Source organism: Palaemon carinicauda, chromosome 21, assembly GCF_036898095.1.
Source record: "Palaemon carinicauda isolate YSFRI2023 chromosome 21, ASM3689809v2, whole genome shotgun sequence".
Taxonomy (NCBI): domain Eukaryota; kingdom Metazoa; phylum Arthropoda; class Malacostraca; order Decapoda; family Palaemonidae; genus Palaemon; species Palaemon carinicauda.
Window position 1 is genome coordinate 21,412,325 of NC_090745.1, and position 15,735 is coordinate 21,428,059.

Here is a 15,735-nt window from a genome sequence, read left to right on the forward strand (position 1 = left end):
ATTTTTATAATAAAATAAATTTTTGAATATACTTACCCGGTGATTATATAAGCTGCAACTCTGTTGCTCGACAGAAAACTCTACGTTAAAAATACGCCAGCGATCGCTATGCAGGTAGGGGGTGTACTTCAACAGCGCCATCTGTCGTGCAGGTACTCAGTACTCAATGTAAACACAGAACTCAATTTTCTCCTCGGTCCACTGGGTCTCTATTGGGGAGGAAGGGAGGGTCCTTTAATATATAATCACCGGGTAAGTATATTCAAAAATTTATTTTATTATAAAAATAACATTTTTCAATATTAAACTTAGCCGGTGATTATATAAGCTGATTCACACCCAGGGGGGTGGGTAGAGACCAGCAATAATTGTTTACATTATTATGAGCTAAGGATTTTTTATTTCATTTTAGCAGTTATTCAAAATAACAAACATAAAATAAATAAGTACCTGGTAAGGAAGTCGACTTGAACAATTACTCTGCCTTTTAAGTACGTCTTCCTTACGGAGCCTCGCGATCCTCTTAGGATGCTGAGCGACCCCTAGGAGCTGAAGTATCAAGGGTTGCAACCTATACTACAGGACCTCATCAAAACCTCTAATCTAGGCGCTTCTCAAGAAAAGAATTTGACCACCCGCCAAATCAACCAGGATGCAAAAGGCTTCTTAGCCTTCCGGACAACCCAAAAACAACAATAAAAAACATTTCAAGAGAAAGATTAAAAAGGTTATGGAATTAGGGAATTGTAGTGGTTGAGCCCTCACCCACTACTGCACTCGTTGCTACGAATGGTCCCAGAGTGTAGCAGTTCTCGTAAAGAGACTGGACATTCTTAAGATAAAAAGACGCGAACACTGACTTGCTTTTCCAATAGGTTGCGTCGATTATACTTTGCAGAGATCTATTTTGTTTAAAGGCCACGGAAGTTGCGACAGCTCTAACTTCGTGTGTCCTTACCTTCAGCAAAGCTTGGTCTTCCTCATTCAGATGGGAATGAGCTTCTCGTATTAACAGTCTGATAAAATAGGATAAAGACTTCTTTGACATAGGCAAAGATGGTTTCCTAACTGAACACCATAAAGCTTCAGACGGGCCTCGTAAAGGTTTAGTTCGTTTTAAATAGAACTTAAGAGCTCTTACAGGGCATAAGACTCTTTCTAGTTCATTTCCAACCATACGATAAGTTTGGAATATCGAACGATATTGGCCAAGGCCGAGAAGGCAACTCGTTTTTGGCTAGAAAACCAAGTTGTAGAACATGTAGCCGTTTCGGATGAGAATCCGATGTTCTTGCTGAAGGCATGAATCTCACTGACTCTTTTAGCTGTGGCTAAGCATACCAGGAAAAGAGTCTTTAAGGTGAGATCTTTCAGGGAGGCTGATTGTAGCGGTTCGAACCTGTCTGACATAAGGAATCTTAGTACCACGTCTAAATTCCAACCAGGTGTAACCAAACGACGCTCCTTCGTGGTCTCAAAAGACTTAAGGAGGTCCTGTAGATCTTTATTGTTGGAAAGATCTAAGCCTCTGTGACGGAAGACTGATGCCAACATGCTTCTGTAACCCTTGATAGTGGGAGCTGAAAGAGATCATTCTTTCCTCAGATGTAAGAGGAAGTCAGCTATTTGAGTTACAGAGGTACTGGTCGAGGATACGGATACTGACTTGCACCAGTTTCGGAAGATTTCCCACTTCGATTGGTAGACTCTAAGGGTGGATGTTCTCCTTGCTCTAGCAATCGCTCTGGCTGCCTCCTTCGAAAAGCCTCTAGCTCTCGAGAGTCTTTCGATAGTCTGAAGGCAGTCAGACGAAGAGCGTGGAGGCCTTGGTGTACCTTCTTTACGTGTGGCTGACGTAGAAGGTCCACCCTTAGGGGAAGTGTTCTGGGAACGTCTACTAGCCATCGAAGTACCTCGGTGAACCATTCTCTCGCGGGCCAGAGGGAAGCAACTAGCGTCAACCTTGTCCCTTCGTGAGAGGCGAACTTCTGCAGTACCTTGTTGACAATCTTGAACGGAGGGAATGCATATAGATCTAGATGTGACCAATCTAGGAGAAAGGCATCTATATGAACTGCTGCTGGGTCCGGGATTGGTGAGCAAAATATTGGGAGCCTCTTGGTCATCGAGGTTGCGAAGAGATCTATGGTTGGCTGGCCCCAGGTGGCCCAAAGTCTCTTGCATACATCCTTGTGGAGGGTCCATTCTGTTGGAATTACTTGTCCCTTCCGACTGAGACAATCTGCCATGACATTCAAGTTGCCTTGGATGAACCTCGTTACTAGTGATATGTCTAGACCTTTTGACCAGGTGAGGAAGTCCCTTGCGATCTCGTACAACGTCAGAGAGTAGGTCCCTCCTTGCTTGGAGATGTACGCCAAAGCCATGGTGTTGTCCGAGTTCACCTCCACCACTTTGCCTTGAAGGAGAGACCTGAAGCTTTTCCAGGCCAGACGTACTGCCAGTAGCTCCTTGCAGTTGAAATGCATTGTCCTTTGACTCGAGTTCCATAATCCCGAGCATTCCCGACCGTCTAATGTCGCACCCCAGCCTACGTCCGATGCGTCCGAGAAGAGAACGTGGTTGGGAGTCTGAACAGTCAGGGGAAGACCCTCTCTTAGGTTGATATAGTCCTTTCACCAAGTCAGACAAGACTTCATCTTTTCGGAAACCGGGATCGAGACCGCTTCTAGCGTCTTGTCCTTTTTCCAGTGAAAAGCTAGATGGTATAGAAGAGGACGGAGGTGTAGTCTTCCTAGTGACACAAATTGATCCACGGATGACAGCGTCCCTACCAGACTCATCCACAGCCTGACTGAGCAGCGTTCCTTCTTCAGCATCTTCTGGATGGATAGCAGGGCTGGGGGCTGATCGTCTTGTTCAGCAACGTCCTCATCAGAGGGTTCCTCATCCGAAACTGATGAGGAAACGGTAACGGAGTGGGCAACGTCTGACTCGCTGAATCCGGTCGCACTGGTGGATGCGTGACGGAGCCGGACGCAATATCATGGAACTGCTGCACAGTCTGTGAACTGTCAACAACCATGGGTGCGCGAGGAAGTACAGCGTCAACCCGAAACTGTATAGACCGTCTGGGTTGTGCAGTCAACACCCTACTGGGTTGCTGAGGTTGACGCACTGCGTCACAACAAGTCACCTCTGCTGGTTGTTGAACGTCCTGAACGTCAACAACCACCTCCGAGCGTCGCTTAACGTCAACGTGCGGCTGGCAACCCACACTGGGTCGCATCGGTGGAGGAACCACCTCAACTGGCAGACGCGAGTAGGTTACCTCAGCGTCAACAGGGCGCACAACCGACCGGTTGGAAGGTTGTTGGCCAGAAGGTTCTTCTCCGCATTTAAGTCCTCTATCAAGGACGCAAGCTTGGACTGCATGTCTTGCAGCAAAGCCCATTTAGGGTCTACGGGAGCAGGTGAGGCAACAGACGGGGTTAGCGACTGAGGCGGAACCGTTTACCATCCCTGAAAGCCTTGTTATGCGTGACATAATAGTACAGCAAAACTTCAAAGGCTCGACAACAGCTGAGAAGTTGACCTGTAAACAACTTGGAGCGTCTCCTGGCTAGGCGCCAGGGAGAGTCTACCAGAATTGAGAAGTCTATCTGGGCAGAGGCATGAACTCCCAAGCCGAGAACTTCTCTCGTGTCATATCAGACTCTTGCTCTATAAACCAGTTTAAAAGAAGGGAAAGCAAAGGCTGTATCCCCCAAACTCCTCCTGGTAAAAAAACCAGTCGCCTAGCCAACGTAACGCTCTCTAGGAGAGCGAGAGAGCACTAGCTTAAAAACAACGGCTTCGAAGTAGCTAGGCCTAGTGTAAGTTCTGACGTTTAGGCGAACGAGCAGCAGCAGTTACAAGATCCGGACGAAGATCCTTAAAAAAAAATCATCATGATTTAATTAAAGTCCATAGGAGGCTAAGCAGCTTAAGGCTCCTCTCCATCTGACAGAGTCCTCAAGGGAATATCAGTAGGAGGGAGAACAGCAACTTCCTCATCTACAGGAACCTTGTCCGATAAAAGCCGAGTCTCTCACTGGTGCATTAGTAGCGGACCAGAACGCAACGTCATGTAACTGCTTGACAGTCTGTGAACTGTCAACAACTGAACTGTCAACCACAACAGGTGCGTGAGGACGTACAGCGTCCACTCGAGACTGCTTTGACTGCCTAGACTGAGCAGTCAAAACAACTCTAGAATGCGGAGGTTGACGCACCGCGTCAAAACAAAACAACTTAGACTGTTGTTGTACCTCGCGAACGTCAACGGAAGGTTCCGTGCGTCGCTGAACGTCAACATGCGGCTGGCAGGGTACACTGGAACGCATGGGTGGCGGGACTCTCTCAGCTGGAGTGCGGCAGAAGGTCGCCTCAGCGTCCACAGGACGCACAACCGTGGTTGGTTGTAGGCTAGAGGTTGGTGCAGCGTCAACCTTCTCTGCACGAAAGTCCTGCATCAATGACGTTAACTGAGACTGCATGGTCTGCAGCAAAGACCACTAGGGTCTACAGGAGCAGGTGCGGCAACAGACGGTGTGACTGCCTGATGCGGTACCGCTTTGCCTCTCTTAGGAGGTGAGCAGTCGTCGGAAGACTGCAGCGAGTCCGAACTGACCCAGTGGCTACAACTGGGCCGTTGGACTTGCGCGGAAGGGACCGACTTGCGCTTAAGAGGCCGCGAGACCTTGGTCCATGGTTTCTTACGAGAAACCTCTTCCGCAGACGAGGAATAAATGGGCTCTCTCGTCTTTGTGTGGGTGGGGCGATCTTGGGTAGATACGCCCGAAACCACGGAGGGAACGTCTGTTCGCTGATTAAAGCCTCTCGAACCCTTTGGTCGTACGACATTGCTTCTCCCCTGGGCTTGGGAGCTTGCAAGAGGTCCCGGACTGGGAGGACGACAGGCACGAACAGACGAACCCTCGGACGCAACACTGTAACACTCAACACTGTAACACTTTGCGCATATCACTTTATCACTTCGATTTTCTGTTTTGCACTTATTTCTACCTGAAACACGCAATTCTACCCTTCATTAAAAGGTAGTAATTGCGAAATTAGTCGTATAATGCAAGCTCATAATACCAGCAAAAAACAGAAAACATATTTAAGATAAAAAATCAGTGGCTGGGAAAGAGACTAAACACTAGTTCATATAACTACGTTTTCAATCTCTCACCGCACATAGCCTGGGGACGAGAATAAAAACCTAAAAACGTTTTATCCTTCCTCCCCGTACAGAGACTAGGGACGAGAGTAACACGAGAACAACGTTACCCGCTTGAACGGAACGTTTACTCTCCTCTCTCTCCCTCCGTCTCTATCTCTCTCTCTCTTTCTCTCTTGATTTCGCACCTAAGAGAAGAGCCCAATTATATATCGTCAAAAAAACATGTTATTTGACTAAAGGAAAAAACTGAAAGGTTTTTCAAATAAAAAGTTCCTTTAAATTAGAATTTAAAACATTTAAGCTAAGAAAGAATGAACAAAATGTCAGAATCGATTTACTCTTACTGCAAAGTGAAACCGTGATACACTCTCTCTCTATCGTAACGATAGAGCGCATGTTGAACGTCCTGAACGTCAACAACTGCGTAGCATAAAAAACTAAACATTAGTTCATCTTTGAAAACAGTACGAAGACTATCAAAGAAAATCTTTCATAAAATATTACATTTAAAAAGTTTTAAATCCTTAGCTCTTTAAAAGCTAATTACGATATAAAGGGCTCAACGTTGATTAACTTCGGTTTCCAAGTTAGGACCGCCTACTCTCAGGAAAGTTCTATATAAACAAAACATTAAAATTATTTTTATATGTTTATAATAAATGGAAAGTTAATCGAAGAGGCCTAATAAAGGCGGAGAGATATAAAATATATAGAGGAAAATCTATAACGTGATATAATTACTAAAAGCCTAAACATACTTCCGTCTAAGGGAAGGGTCGGCCATTTAAAAGTGAAAGAAAGTCCATACTATCTTTGTCACCATAATTAAATCTATCCAAAACGAGTTCAAGTTTTGAGATGAAGATAAAACACCTGCATAGCGAAAGCTCAAAACTAGAATAGTGTACTTCACCAATAGTTGTGAAAACAAATCCAGTTAGCACAGCGAATTAGTAAGTCTTGCCGGTAGCCCGACAGAGAGAAAATTGAGTTCTGTGTTTACATTGAGTACTGAGTACCTGCACGACAGATGGCGCTGTTGAAGTACACCCCCTACCTGCATAGCGATCGCTGGCGGATTTTTAACGTAGAGTTTTCTGTCGAGCAACAGAGTTGCAGCTTATATAATCACCGGCTAAGTTTAATATTGAAAAAAGATAATTAAAGGGTTTTCCTTTTACTGAATTTACTTTTAATGGTAACCTTTGTGCCGGAGCTAGTCAAGGGACTTTTTACAACACTTGAGGTACAAGCATATACGTTAACTCCAATGGGGAAAACATAAAATATGCTAGTGGCTGAGCCTACATTAGATCGATGCTCAATGTTATTCGAAACATGATGTAATTGTTCATGCCCTTCTGCAGCTTTATTAGATTAATCTTGGTATCTTCCGTATTACAGGGACCATTTGAGATTTCACCTCATTAATATAAGAATAACATGGATGATCATAGGTGCTTGCTTCAATGCGAGAAGCTATATTAGGATCCCTACTACCATCTGCTTTCTATCTCGGAATCCAAAGGTCATAAAGAGCTGTCCTGATCACGGAAATACGAGGACTTTGCAATAGAAGGACCTGAAGTAATTAGATGACCGACTGGTATGCTAGAACTGCTTAGCATAACTTGAGTTAGCCTAGGTTTTGAAACAAGACAGGGTATTCTTTAATCACAGCTTTTCTCCAAGACTCGCTGGTTTTCTTCAATAAACAAAAGAAGAAAATGAGGTAAAGAGCTTATGAAACTCATTAGTATCAATCCCTAAAAAACTTGTAAATAACTTCATGACATCCCAACAGTAATCAACTAGTCTAGTCTTCTCTGGATTTTCCTCTGAACTAAATGTTAATTTCCTTTTACAACTGTAACTCTTCAATATAGTTAGCTACCACCTAAAATTACTTCTTCATAAGAGGACCAGTAAGCAATTTCCAGTATTCACAACAATTTTCTAGAGTACGATAATGCCCCTGTCAGCAGGCACATACGGAATAAGAATCATGATCACCCACCAACTACTATTATAAATAACAAAAAAAGGAATGACCAACAAAGCCAGAAGACATCCCATATTATTGCTAATTACATAAATCACAAAAAAAAACATCACAATCTGGGGGAGATTGACAACAATAATTAGCTAATGTGAGCTTGACGAGACAGCCAAAAAGACTAAACATCTAAGGCATGCCTAAGCAAACGTAATTGCCATTAACTGCCAGATTATCTCAATACTGTACCAGAGTAGGCAGCTTATTAACAGGAAAGAAAGAGAATTTTTTAATTTTATGATAAAAAGCCAGGTTTCAAGAGAAACGCTAAGAACATCCAAGGGAGTTTCATAGAAATTATTAGAAAACAAGGAGAGGTAAACTTTGTGTGTGAAAGCTGGCACAAAGGCATTATGATGTGGATATTATCTTTTGAGAGGAGCTATGCCTTCAAAATAATGGTTAGGTCTAGCCAGGCAGAACAAGAGCCTACTTCACATTACATTTAGTTGGAGTAGTTGGTTCAAGGAATACATGACTAGTAGGCTATAATGAACAAATTAGTATATTGTATGGCATTAATATTTCAAACTCAATGAAAATTTTTAAAAATTCTGACATGTTTGAATGATTAAGGTTATACACAATACAGAGAAAAGTACAATGAGAGGCTGTACTTACCAACTCCCTGACTATGATTCTGCACCCATAACATAGATAACCATCAAGAATGTCCTTAGGAACTGAATTATTGGCATCCAAGAGTGCCTTGTCTTTACTGCTGCTACAACATGTTTGCTGAGAACAATCACAGGAGTTGGTTCCTACACCATTGGACGATACTGTACAACCATTATTAGATTTGACATTATCAAGGCTATGCTCCTGAGGTGGTATATTACTAGTGGATGATGTATCATAAGAGCAATTAGTATCCTCAGCCACACTTTCTTCTGGCTTTGTTGTAGGTGCAACAATTCGTGACAATCTCTGTGATACTATTGTTGCCTGAACAGCTGATGATTCACTCTGCAATGTATCAAGTTGCAAGCCACACATTACACATAACATAATTGGAGAAAAATCTGTATCAATATGATCATTCAATTCTGGTGTGGAACACTTGCTCATCTCGGTTGACGTAGAAACTAATTTATCTCCTGTCCGGAAAATTGTAGGAATTGTAGCTGGGAATTCTTTCTGAAGGCCCATTACAAACTGTTCCGTGCAGGAAATAATACTTGAGCCCTGAAAAATTAAAACATTTTACATTTTAATTTTCAGTACTGTAATATGTGGCTGATCTGTACTCAATATCATGATCTGCAAAACCCTTTTCTATAAAAATATTTTTCAAACATTTTGATAACAGAAAGTAAGCCATATAATATTTATTTTACATACATAAAACATAATATAACATTCCATTTCAGAACTACTATTGGATGAGAGTCAACCAATCACCCATCAGTAAAGGCACTGATCCAATTGTAATGAATATTCAATCTTAATGTTTTGTTCAAATCAAAATATCAACTCATTTCAATTTTGCTCAAATTTAGATATCAACTCATTTTAGTTTTGTTCAAATTGGGAAACATCATAATCTTAGAATATTATATCTGCTTTTATGCATATATCTATCTCTGAGAACTTGTAAATGGAACTTTTAGTGCTTATGTAATGGGCAATTAATGAAATACATGGCATTTTGGGCATACACTTATAGTTAGTTGTGCCACTGAATTCCTATAAAGACCCTACATTCATACAAAAATTGAAATATAATAGCTAGTTGTTCTACTGAATACCTAATAACATAACCAAACTTATCCAAAGATGGATAAGACAGTTTGTAAACTAACTTTGTTTCAATGAAACAACTGATTTAACTTTCAATACTCTCATACGGACAGCCCAAACAATCTGGTATTAAATAAATGATGGAAAAAATGACAAGACCAAGTTGAAGTGAGCAAAGTCTAAAGACAATAACTGGAAAGAGGAAAGAGCTGACCCTGTCTGCCTTCTGATAATCTGAGCATGAAGATGTTATAAGTGTTAATCTAGGTCCCTATCAGGAAGCTGGTAGGCAGTCATTGAAGAATCTATATCTGTCAGGATATGGTGTCTGAATGTACAGTGATGCCTCAGGATACGAAATTAATCCGTTCAGGATGCGGTTTCGTATCCTGATGTTTTCGTATCCTGAGTCGCGTTTTACATGTAAATAGCCTAATCCGTTCCAAGCCTTATAAAAAGTCACCTTTTCTTTCATAAACACGCTAAACTGTAGTAATAAACATGCATTGCAGCCATTTCTATCATTCAATAATTAACACAACCGTTAAAAACAGCCTAATCCATTCCAGAAACCACTATGAGATTATTCAATAATGTACAGTACGTAGTTATAGCCAAGTTATCCCCCCCAAGCCCAAAGAAAACGGTCCGTTTTCTTTACTACGGTACGATACTGTATAAAAGTTACGGTACTGTATGTACGTAAAGCATTTAGATCAGTGAAGGTGTATTGTTACTGTACCTGTACGTACACCTAAATTAATTATTGATACTGTACCTGTACACTCTGAAAAAAAGGTTACAGTTAATTAGTGTAACAAAAAAGTTGAAACTTACCTTTTGAGTGAGACGATGTCCGATAGCGAAGTCGCGGCAGAGGAGGATGGCATAAGGCAGAAAACGTAACAAGTGACAGACTACGTACAGTAATTTACACACTTAACACATTAACACTTAAACTTTACAAAATAAAAAAAAATGGCAGAAATAATTAACACTTAACATTACGTATGGAAAACTATAAAATGAAAGAAAAAATTACTTTAACACTTAACGGTAACATAAAACTTAAAATTGAATTTTTTTTTTTTTTTTTTTTTTTTGCCTTTTTATAACTTTACGTTTTTCTTATTTTCTAAATCTCTTCTACTTCTTCATCACTTTCTTTTTTCTGTTTCTTTTCTTTACTTTCACCTTCTACTTCTTCATCTCTTTCTTTTTTCTGTTTCTTTTCTTTACTTTCACCTTCGTCTTGGCCTACCAATACCGCTGGCCTCTTTAATAAGAAACTATCCATTGAAGCTTGTTTCTGCCTACTTTTCAACACATTTCTAAAATGCGTTAGGCAAACGTCATTGCAGTGTTGAAGCGCACGGTTGGTATAAACTTTTTCTGGATGTTCCTTTTCGACGAAGTCTGCCATTTTATGGAAACATGCAAGAATTTCCTTAATGTCTGCCGTTTTCAAAGGTGCAACATCCTCCTCATCACCGCTAGAGAACTGCTCTTGAACATCACTCACTTGCATCGTCTCCAACTCCTTCAAGTCGTCCGTCGTCAACTCCTCGTGGTGCTCCTCGATAAGTTCATCGATATCTTCCGCGCTAACTTCCAGCCCCATGGACGTACCAAGATGTACGATGTCAGCCACCTCAGACTGCTGAATTGGTTCAGGATCGTCAACGATCTCGGCTTCTCCTCCAGGCTTCCCGAACCCCTCGAAGTCTCGTGCAGAGACAGCATCGGGCCACAGCTTCCTCCAAGATGAGTTTAGGGTACGCCTCGAAACTTCCTGCCAAGCGAGATCGATGAGTTTGAGGCATATCACGATGTTGAAGTGATCTTTCCAAAATTCACGCAGAGTGAGGTTTGTACTCTCTGTGACTTGGAAACATCTCTTGAAGAGATGCTTCGTGTACAATTTTTTAAAATTAGAAATAACTTGCTGGTCCATGGGCTGGAGGAGAGGGGTGGTGTTAGGCGGTAGATACAGGACCTTTATGAAGGAATACTCGGCCAGAAGATATTCCTCGAGGCCAGGAGGGTGAGCTGGAGCATTGTCCAACACCAGCAGACATTTCATAGGGAGGCGCTTTTCTTCCAAATATTTTCGGACAGTCGGACCGAAGCAGACATTCACCCAATCAATGAACAGTTGCCTCGTTACCCAGGCTTTTGCATTCGCCTTCCACATCACAGGAAGGTTCTCCTTAATAACTTTGTGGGCTTTGAAGGCTCGGGGATTTTCTGAATGGTACACCAGCAGGGGCTTTATCTTGCAGTCCCCACTGGCGTTTGCACAAAAAGCAAGGGTAAGCCTGTCCTTCATAGGCTTATGTCCGGGTAGCCTCTTCTCCTCTGCCGTGATGAATGTCCGACGAGGCATTTTCTTCCAGAAAAGCCCAGTTTCGTCGCAATTGAAAACTTGCTGCGAAGTGTAGCCTTCCTGCAGAGTCAACTCCTCGAACGTTTTAACAAAGGCTTCGGCAGCCTTCGTGTCCGAGCTGGCTGCCTCCCCATGCCGTACCACTGAATGGATGCCAGTCCTTTTCTTGAACTTCTCAAACCACCCACGAGAAGCCTTAAACTCTGGGGGTTCCTGCTGGGATGTTCCTTCTCCTGCTCCTTCTTCGGCCTGAGCACGCACGAGATCACCGAAAATGGCGGAGGCCTTCTGGCAAATTGTAGTCTCAGTGATTGTGTCTCCTGAGATCTCTTTGTCCTTGATCCACACAAGAAGCAGCCTCTCCATCTCGTCATGCACGTGCGTTCTCTTGTTGGAGAAAATAGTGACGCCCTTAGAAGGTGTTGCTGCTTTGATGGCCGCCTTCTGCTTCAGGATGGTGCCTATCGTAGACGGATTCCGGCCATACTCCTTGGCGATCGCACTTAAACGCATGCCAGACTCGTACTTTTTAACGATTTCAAGTTTCGTCTCCATCGAGAGCATCGTCTTCTTCTTCTTTCCTTCGGCAACATTCTTGGGACCCATGGCTTCAGTAATACGTAATATAATACACTACGTAACGTTATATACAGTCTATGTATAGTAAACACTAATACAGTACAGTGCACAGTAACGAAAGTTTATTAACGATAACACGTGGCGTACGAATGTACTGTATATTAACACAAAGTCAAACAAGCGAAAGCACACAACACAATGTCTGTTAACGATACCGCGGTCGGAACGAAAAGAGAGAGAGAGAGATGAACGCCCGTGCGTAGGCAAGCTGGGATAGTTGCCGACCAATAGGAAAGCAGGATCTTATGGCGTCAGCTAGCGTCTGAGTAGGGAGATAACCAATGGGTGAGCGGGAGGCTGTAAGTGAGTCTACCCAAGTTCAAAGTCTGGCGGCGCGCGCTTTTTAAAATTACTCTCGGCGAAGAGTTGGGATCTCGTAAGGTTTTCGTATCCTGAAATTTTATCCGTATCCTGGGGCATAAAAATCTTCGAATCACTTTTCGCATCCTGAATTTTTCGTAAGCAGAAACTTTCGTATCCAGAGGTATCACTGTATAGTCATTATGAGAAATGGGTTTGCATAGACTTCACCCATCCACAGTCTCATCTGGGAAGATGGGGGGAGTATTGCATTTCAATACAAAATTTTTTTAGAAAAAAGTTACTCGGCCACTAGGCTCTCATGTGCCTGGTGTCCTATCAACCATATAACAAAATAACGGCTTCACTTCAATACAGGGGAAAGACGAGAATGGCCAGATATTCTACCACTCCTAGACTTTTATAGTAACCACTATCTTAAATGTGATGCTTCTTGTCCCGTGAGGAAGGCAGGTTAGCAAAACAACTTGTTAAATATAACTACGGTACTACAGGACCTGTAAGTAAACTCCCATTGGTAGTGAGCAGCAAAGGTTGTCTGTCGTACCAGATCCAATGCACTCGAACCAGGATCGTCCTTCTGGATTCCCAATGGATCACCTTGTCTAAAGGTGCACAAGTCAACAGAACAAGTGTTTTTGGATACCTTAATTTTACCCTTTTGGTACAGGAAAGTCTTTGGTACCCTGCAAGGGGGCCCCAGTTCAATGAAAAGTGTCACCATGTCCTCGCAGGACAGAGAAGTGTCCTGCTGCCCCCCACTTGTAAGGAAGAGATGGAGAAGGACATGAGATTGGAGTTGTGTCACTCTATATTCTAGCTCTTGGAACTCTGGATCAAGGGAGAAGGAGGCCTTCCTCTGTTTAGAATGACTCGAACATACCAAATGTTAGAATGTACACCAATCCTAATGCTGAGGCTTGTGAGGTTCAAAAGGGTACAGGAGAATCAGCTTGAGAGGCCTAAGGACTCAAGTGCCATCCCAAAGACACTAAAGTTCCTGGAGAGGGAAAATCATTTCAAGCTACATAGCCCAGGCTGCTCCTCCGTAGGCTTTTACCATAGAGACTGAGTAAAGCTTCCACAACAAAGGAAGATTAGGAGAGCCGTAATTCATTAGAGAGAGGCTCCAACTGGCAGAGTATCCCTTCTATGATGCCACCAGCAGAAGAAGGGTAATTCTACTGGTTCTTTGATGAGGAGCATCAGTAAATCCAATTACCACCCAGTGTAAAGCCCTTAGGAGCTTTCAGGCTTAAACCAAAACAGTCTATGGACTGTTGAGTATTTTGTGAACCAGGTAAGCTGGAGAAAAGGCTGTGTCATCTAGAGATAACCGATGTATTGGAAGGTGACCCGAATAATGCTGCCGACGTCTCTAGAACTGGAGAGCAGCTTACTAGGAGTTGTTCTAAAACTGGAGAGCATTACACCGGAAGTTCTGAATCAAGGAAAGTCTCTGAAATCATCGTTACCATCACACCGGAAGTTCTTATTCATGCAGTAGCGACTACATAACTTCCCTATTTCCTGAAATTAATGTTCAATGTGTTATCAGCATAATCTGGTCTTATCTTCTGATAAGCCATGCAGCTTGCTTACTAATTGAACACAATTCTCAGATCGTGGCATAAGGAGGTCAACTATCGAAAAACCTCAAGAGTCGAGTCTTAATCAAGTAGGCACCCAAAACGTGAACGTGATGCTTGGAGTTATAGACATTCCAAAGGTGGCTTTGAACTAAAAACAAAATGCCTTGAGGATGAAGTGATAATTCTGTCAGACTAAAGGATGGATATTTAGATGTATGTATTCCTTATGTTCACTGACTGTAAAAAGTCTTGCTCCTGACAATGCACCATACGGTACTTACTGTTTTCCTCTTGAACAGGAACATTGCTTACCAGACCCTAGTAGACTTCTCCATCAGAGGAGTTGACTGTAAAGACCTGAAGAACCGTCGGGAAAACTTAAGAGTGCGTTCCGACCCTAGTGTTCCTTTGGGATCCAAAAGCCCACTGGTAAGCTAGCTGCGGTGTCAGGAATGTTTTTGCTTTGTGCCTGAGAAGGCTCTAAGTCTGAATAATATGTTTTGGAAATGTCAATTTTCCTGATGAAACAAAGTATTCCACAGCACCCAACCATAGGCCATAAGGAAACTGCTTAGGCTGATCCTGGAAGTAGCTAACATGGCAGGAGATTGTCACTCAAGATTGATGTGCTCAACCCCATTTCATAAGATCTCTGTTGTCAGAACTACAATTGCTGGATAGATGAGCAGTGGCAATGGTGCCACTAAAATGTCTTAGGGAAACATCCCGAGGCTGGTGTCACTGAAGTGTTTAGGGGAACATCTCGAGACAGAAGAGGGACAATTTTAAATCCGAGGGGTTAAGTTTTCGGTCGTCTGTCCTGCAATGACTTCTTCATTTTGCTCTGCTTGCTCGGTCGAAGACCCCCCCCTCTCTTGTTCTGCTTGCTGGGTCGAAGATCTCTCTCTCTCTCTCTCTCTCTCTCTCTCTCTCTCTCTCTCTCTCTCTCTCTGTGTGTGTGGGGAAGACATAACGCGAGTCACAAGTTGCCAGTCGTTCAGTGAATAAAACGGGGTTATCACTTGAAGAGTCGGAAGGGACGAATGACCATTGACCGAACTGCTTCCGGCTCTCATGATTCGAAGGCTAATGGCAGCACAGAGAAGCATCACCTGAGTGCCTGAGGTCCTTGGTCGGGGAGGAGGATCCTTGCTGAAAAGCATGCTAGCACAATGTGGTATCTCAATAAGAGTGCAAAGATCTGACCTGAGAAGTCACCTGTTCCAATCTCTACTGCATGAATAACTAGGAAGACCTTAGGGTCTTGGAAACTCTTGGGGCGTTAGAAGATACTATGTCTTGTACTGGTTTTTGAGAAGACGAAAAGCTGGGTTGTGAGATGTTTACGCCACATCAGAAGATCTTGCATTAAAAGATTTCTGGTATGGTAATGTTGGAAAGCAATAGGTAAGAGGTGATAGGTGTTCAAGTTACCTGGCAACTCGAATGTAATGAGCACTCAAAAAAAAAAAAAAAAAAAAAAAAAAAAAAAAAAAAAAAAAAAAAAAAAAAAAAAAAAAAAAAAAAAAAAATACGGTGGAAGTTCCAATCACTTGTGTTCCCATTTGTGTGGTTTCTGATCATATAGTTCACAATCACCGAATGCAGCTGCTTCCATAGAAACAACGATTGCAGACAATTGCAAGGAGACTTTGCTTTCTAGGAGAGACCCACGACCTGAACATTATCATAAAGACTCAACACAAAGGAAAAGTGTGCAACAATAACTATACGCTTGTGAAGAGAAAATCTTGTAGCTCATATAAAAGCTATGAAAACGATCATAGATTTCTCTTCACCAGTATTGTGC

At 42.6% G+C, this 15,735-nt stretch overlaps 1 protein-coding gene and 1 long non-coding RNA gene across 3 annotated transcripts in view; one reads left to right on the forward strand and one right to left on the reverse strand.

The window, feature by feature from the left end:
- LOC137615209 (uncharacterized) overlaps nucleotides 1-15,735 on the forward strand; it is a 419,061-nt gene that overhangs the window by 383,314 nt on the left and 20,012 nt on the right. The window lies entirely within an intron of this gene.
- Nucleotides 1-15,735, reverse strand: part of Ctu2 (Cytosolic thiouridylase subunit 2) — a 373,449-nt gene that overhangs the window by 32,653 nt on the left and 325,061 nt on the right. For both annotated transcript variants that reach the window (XM_068344867.1, XM_068344866.1), the window contains one exon: nucleotides 7,866-8,432. In XM_068344867.1, coding sequence (XP_068200968.1) covers nucleotides 7,866-8,432 — 567 coding nt within the window. The remainder of the gene's footprint in view (nucleotides 1-7,865; nucleotides 8,433-15,735) is intronic.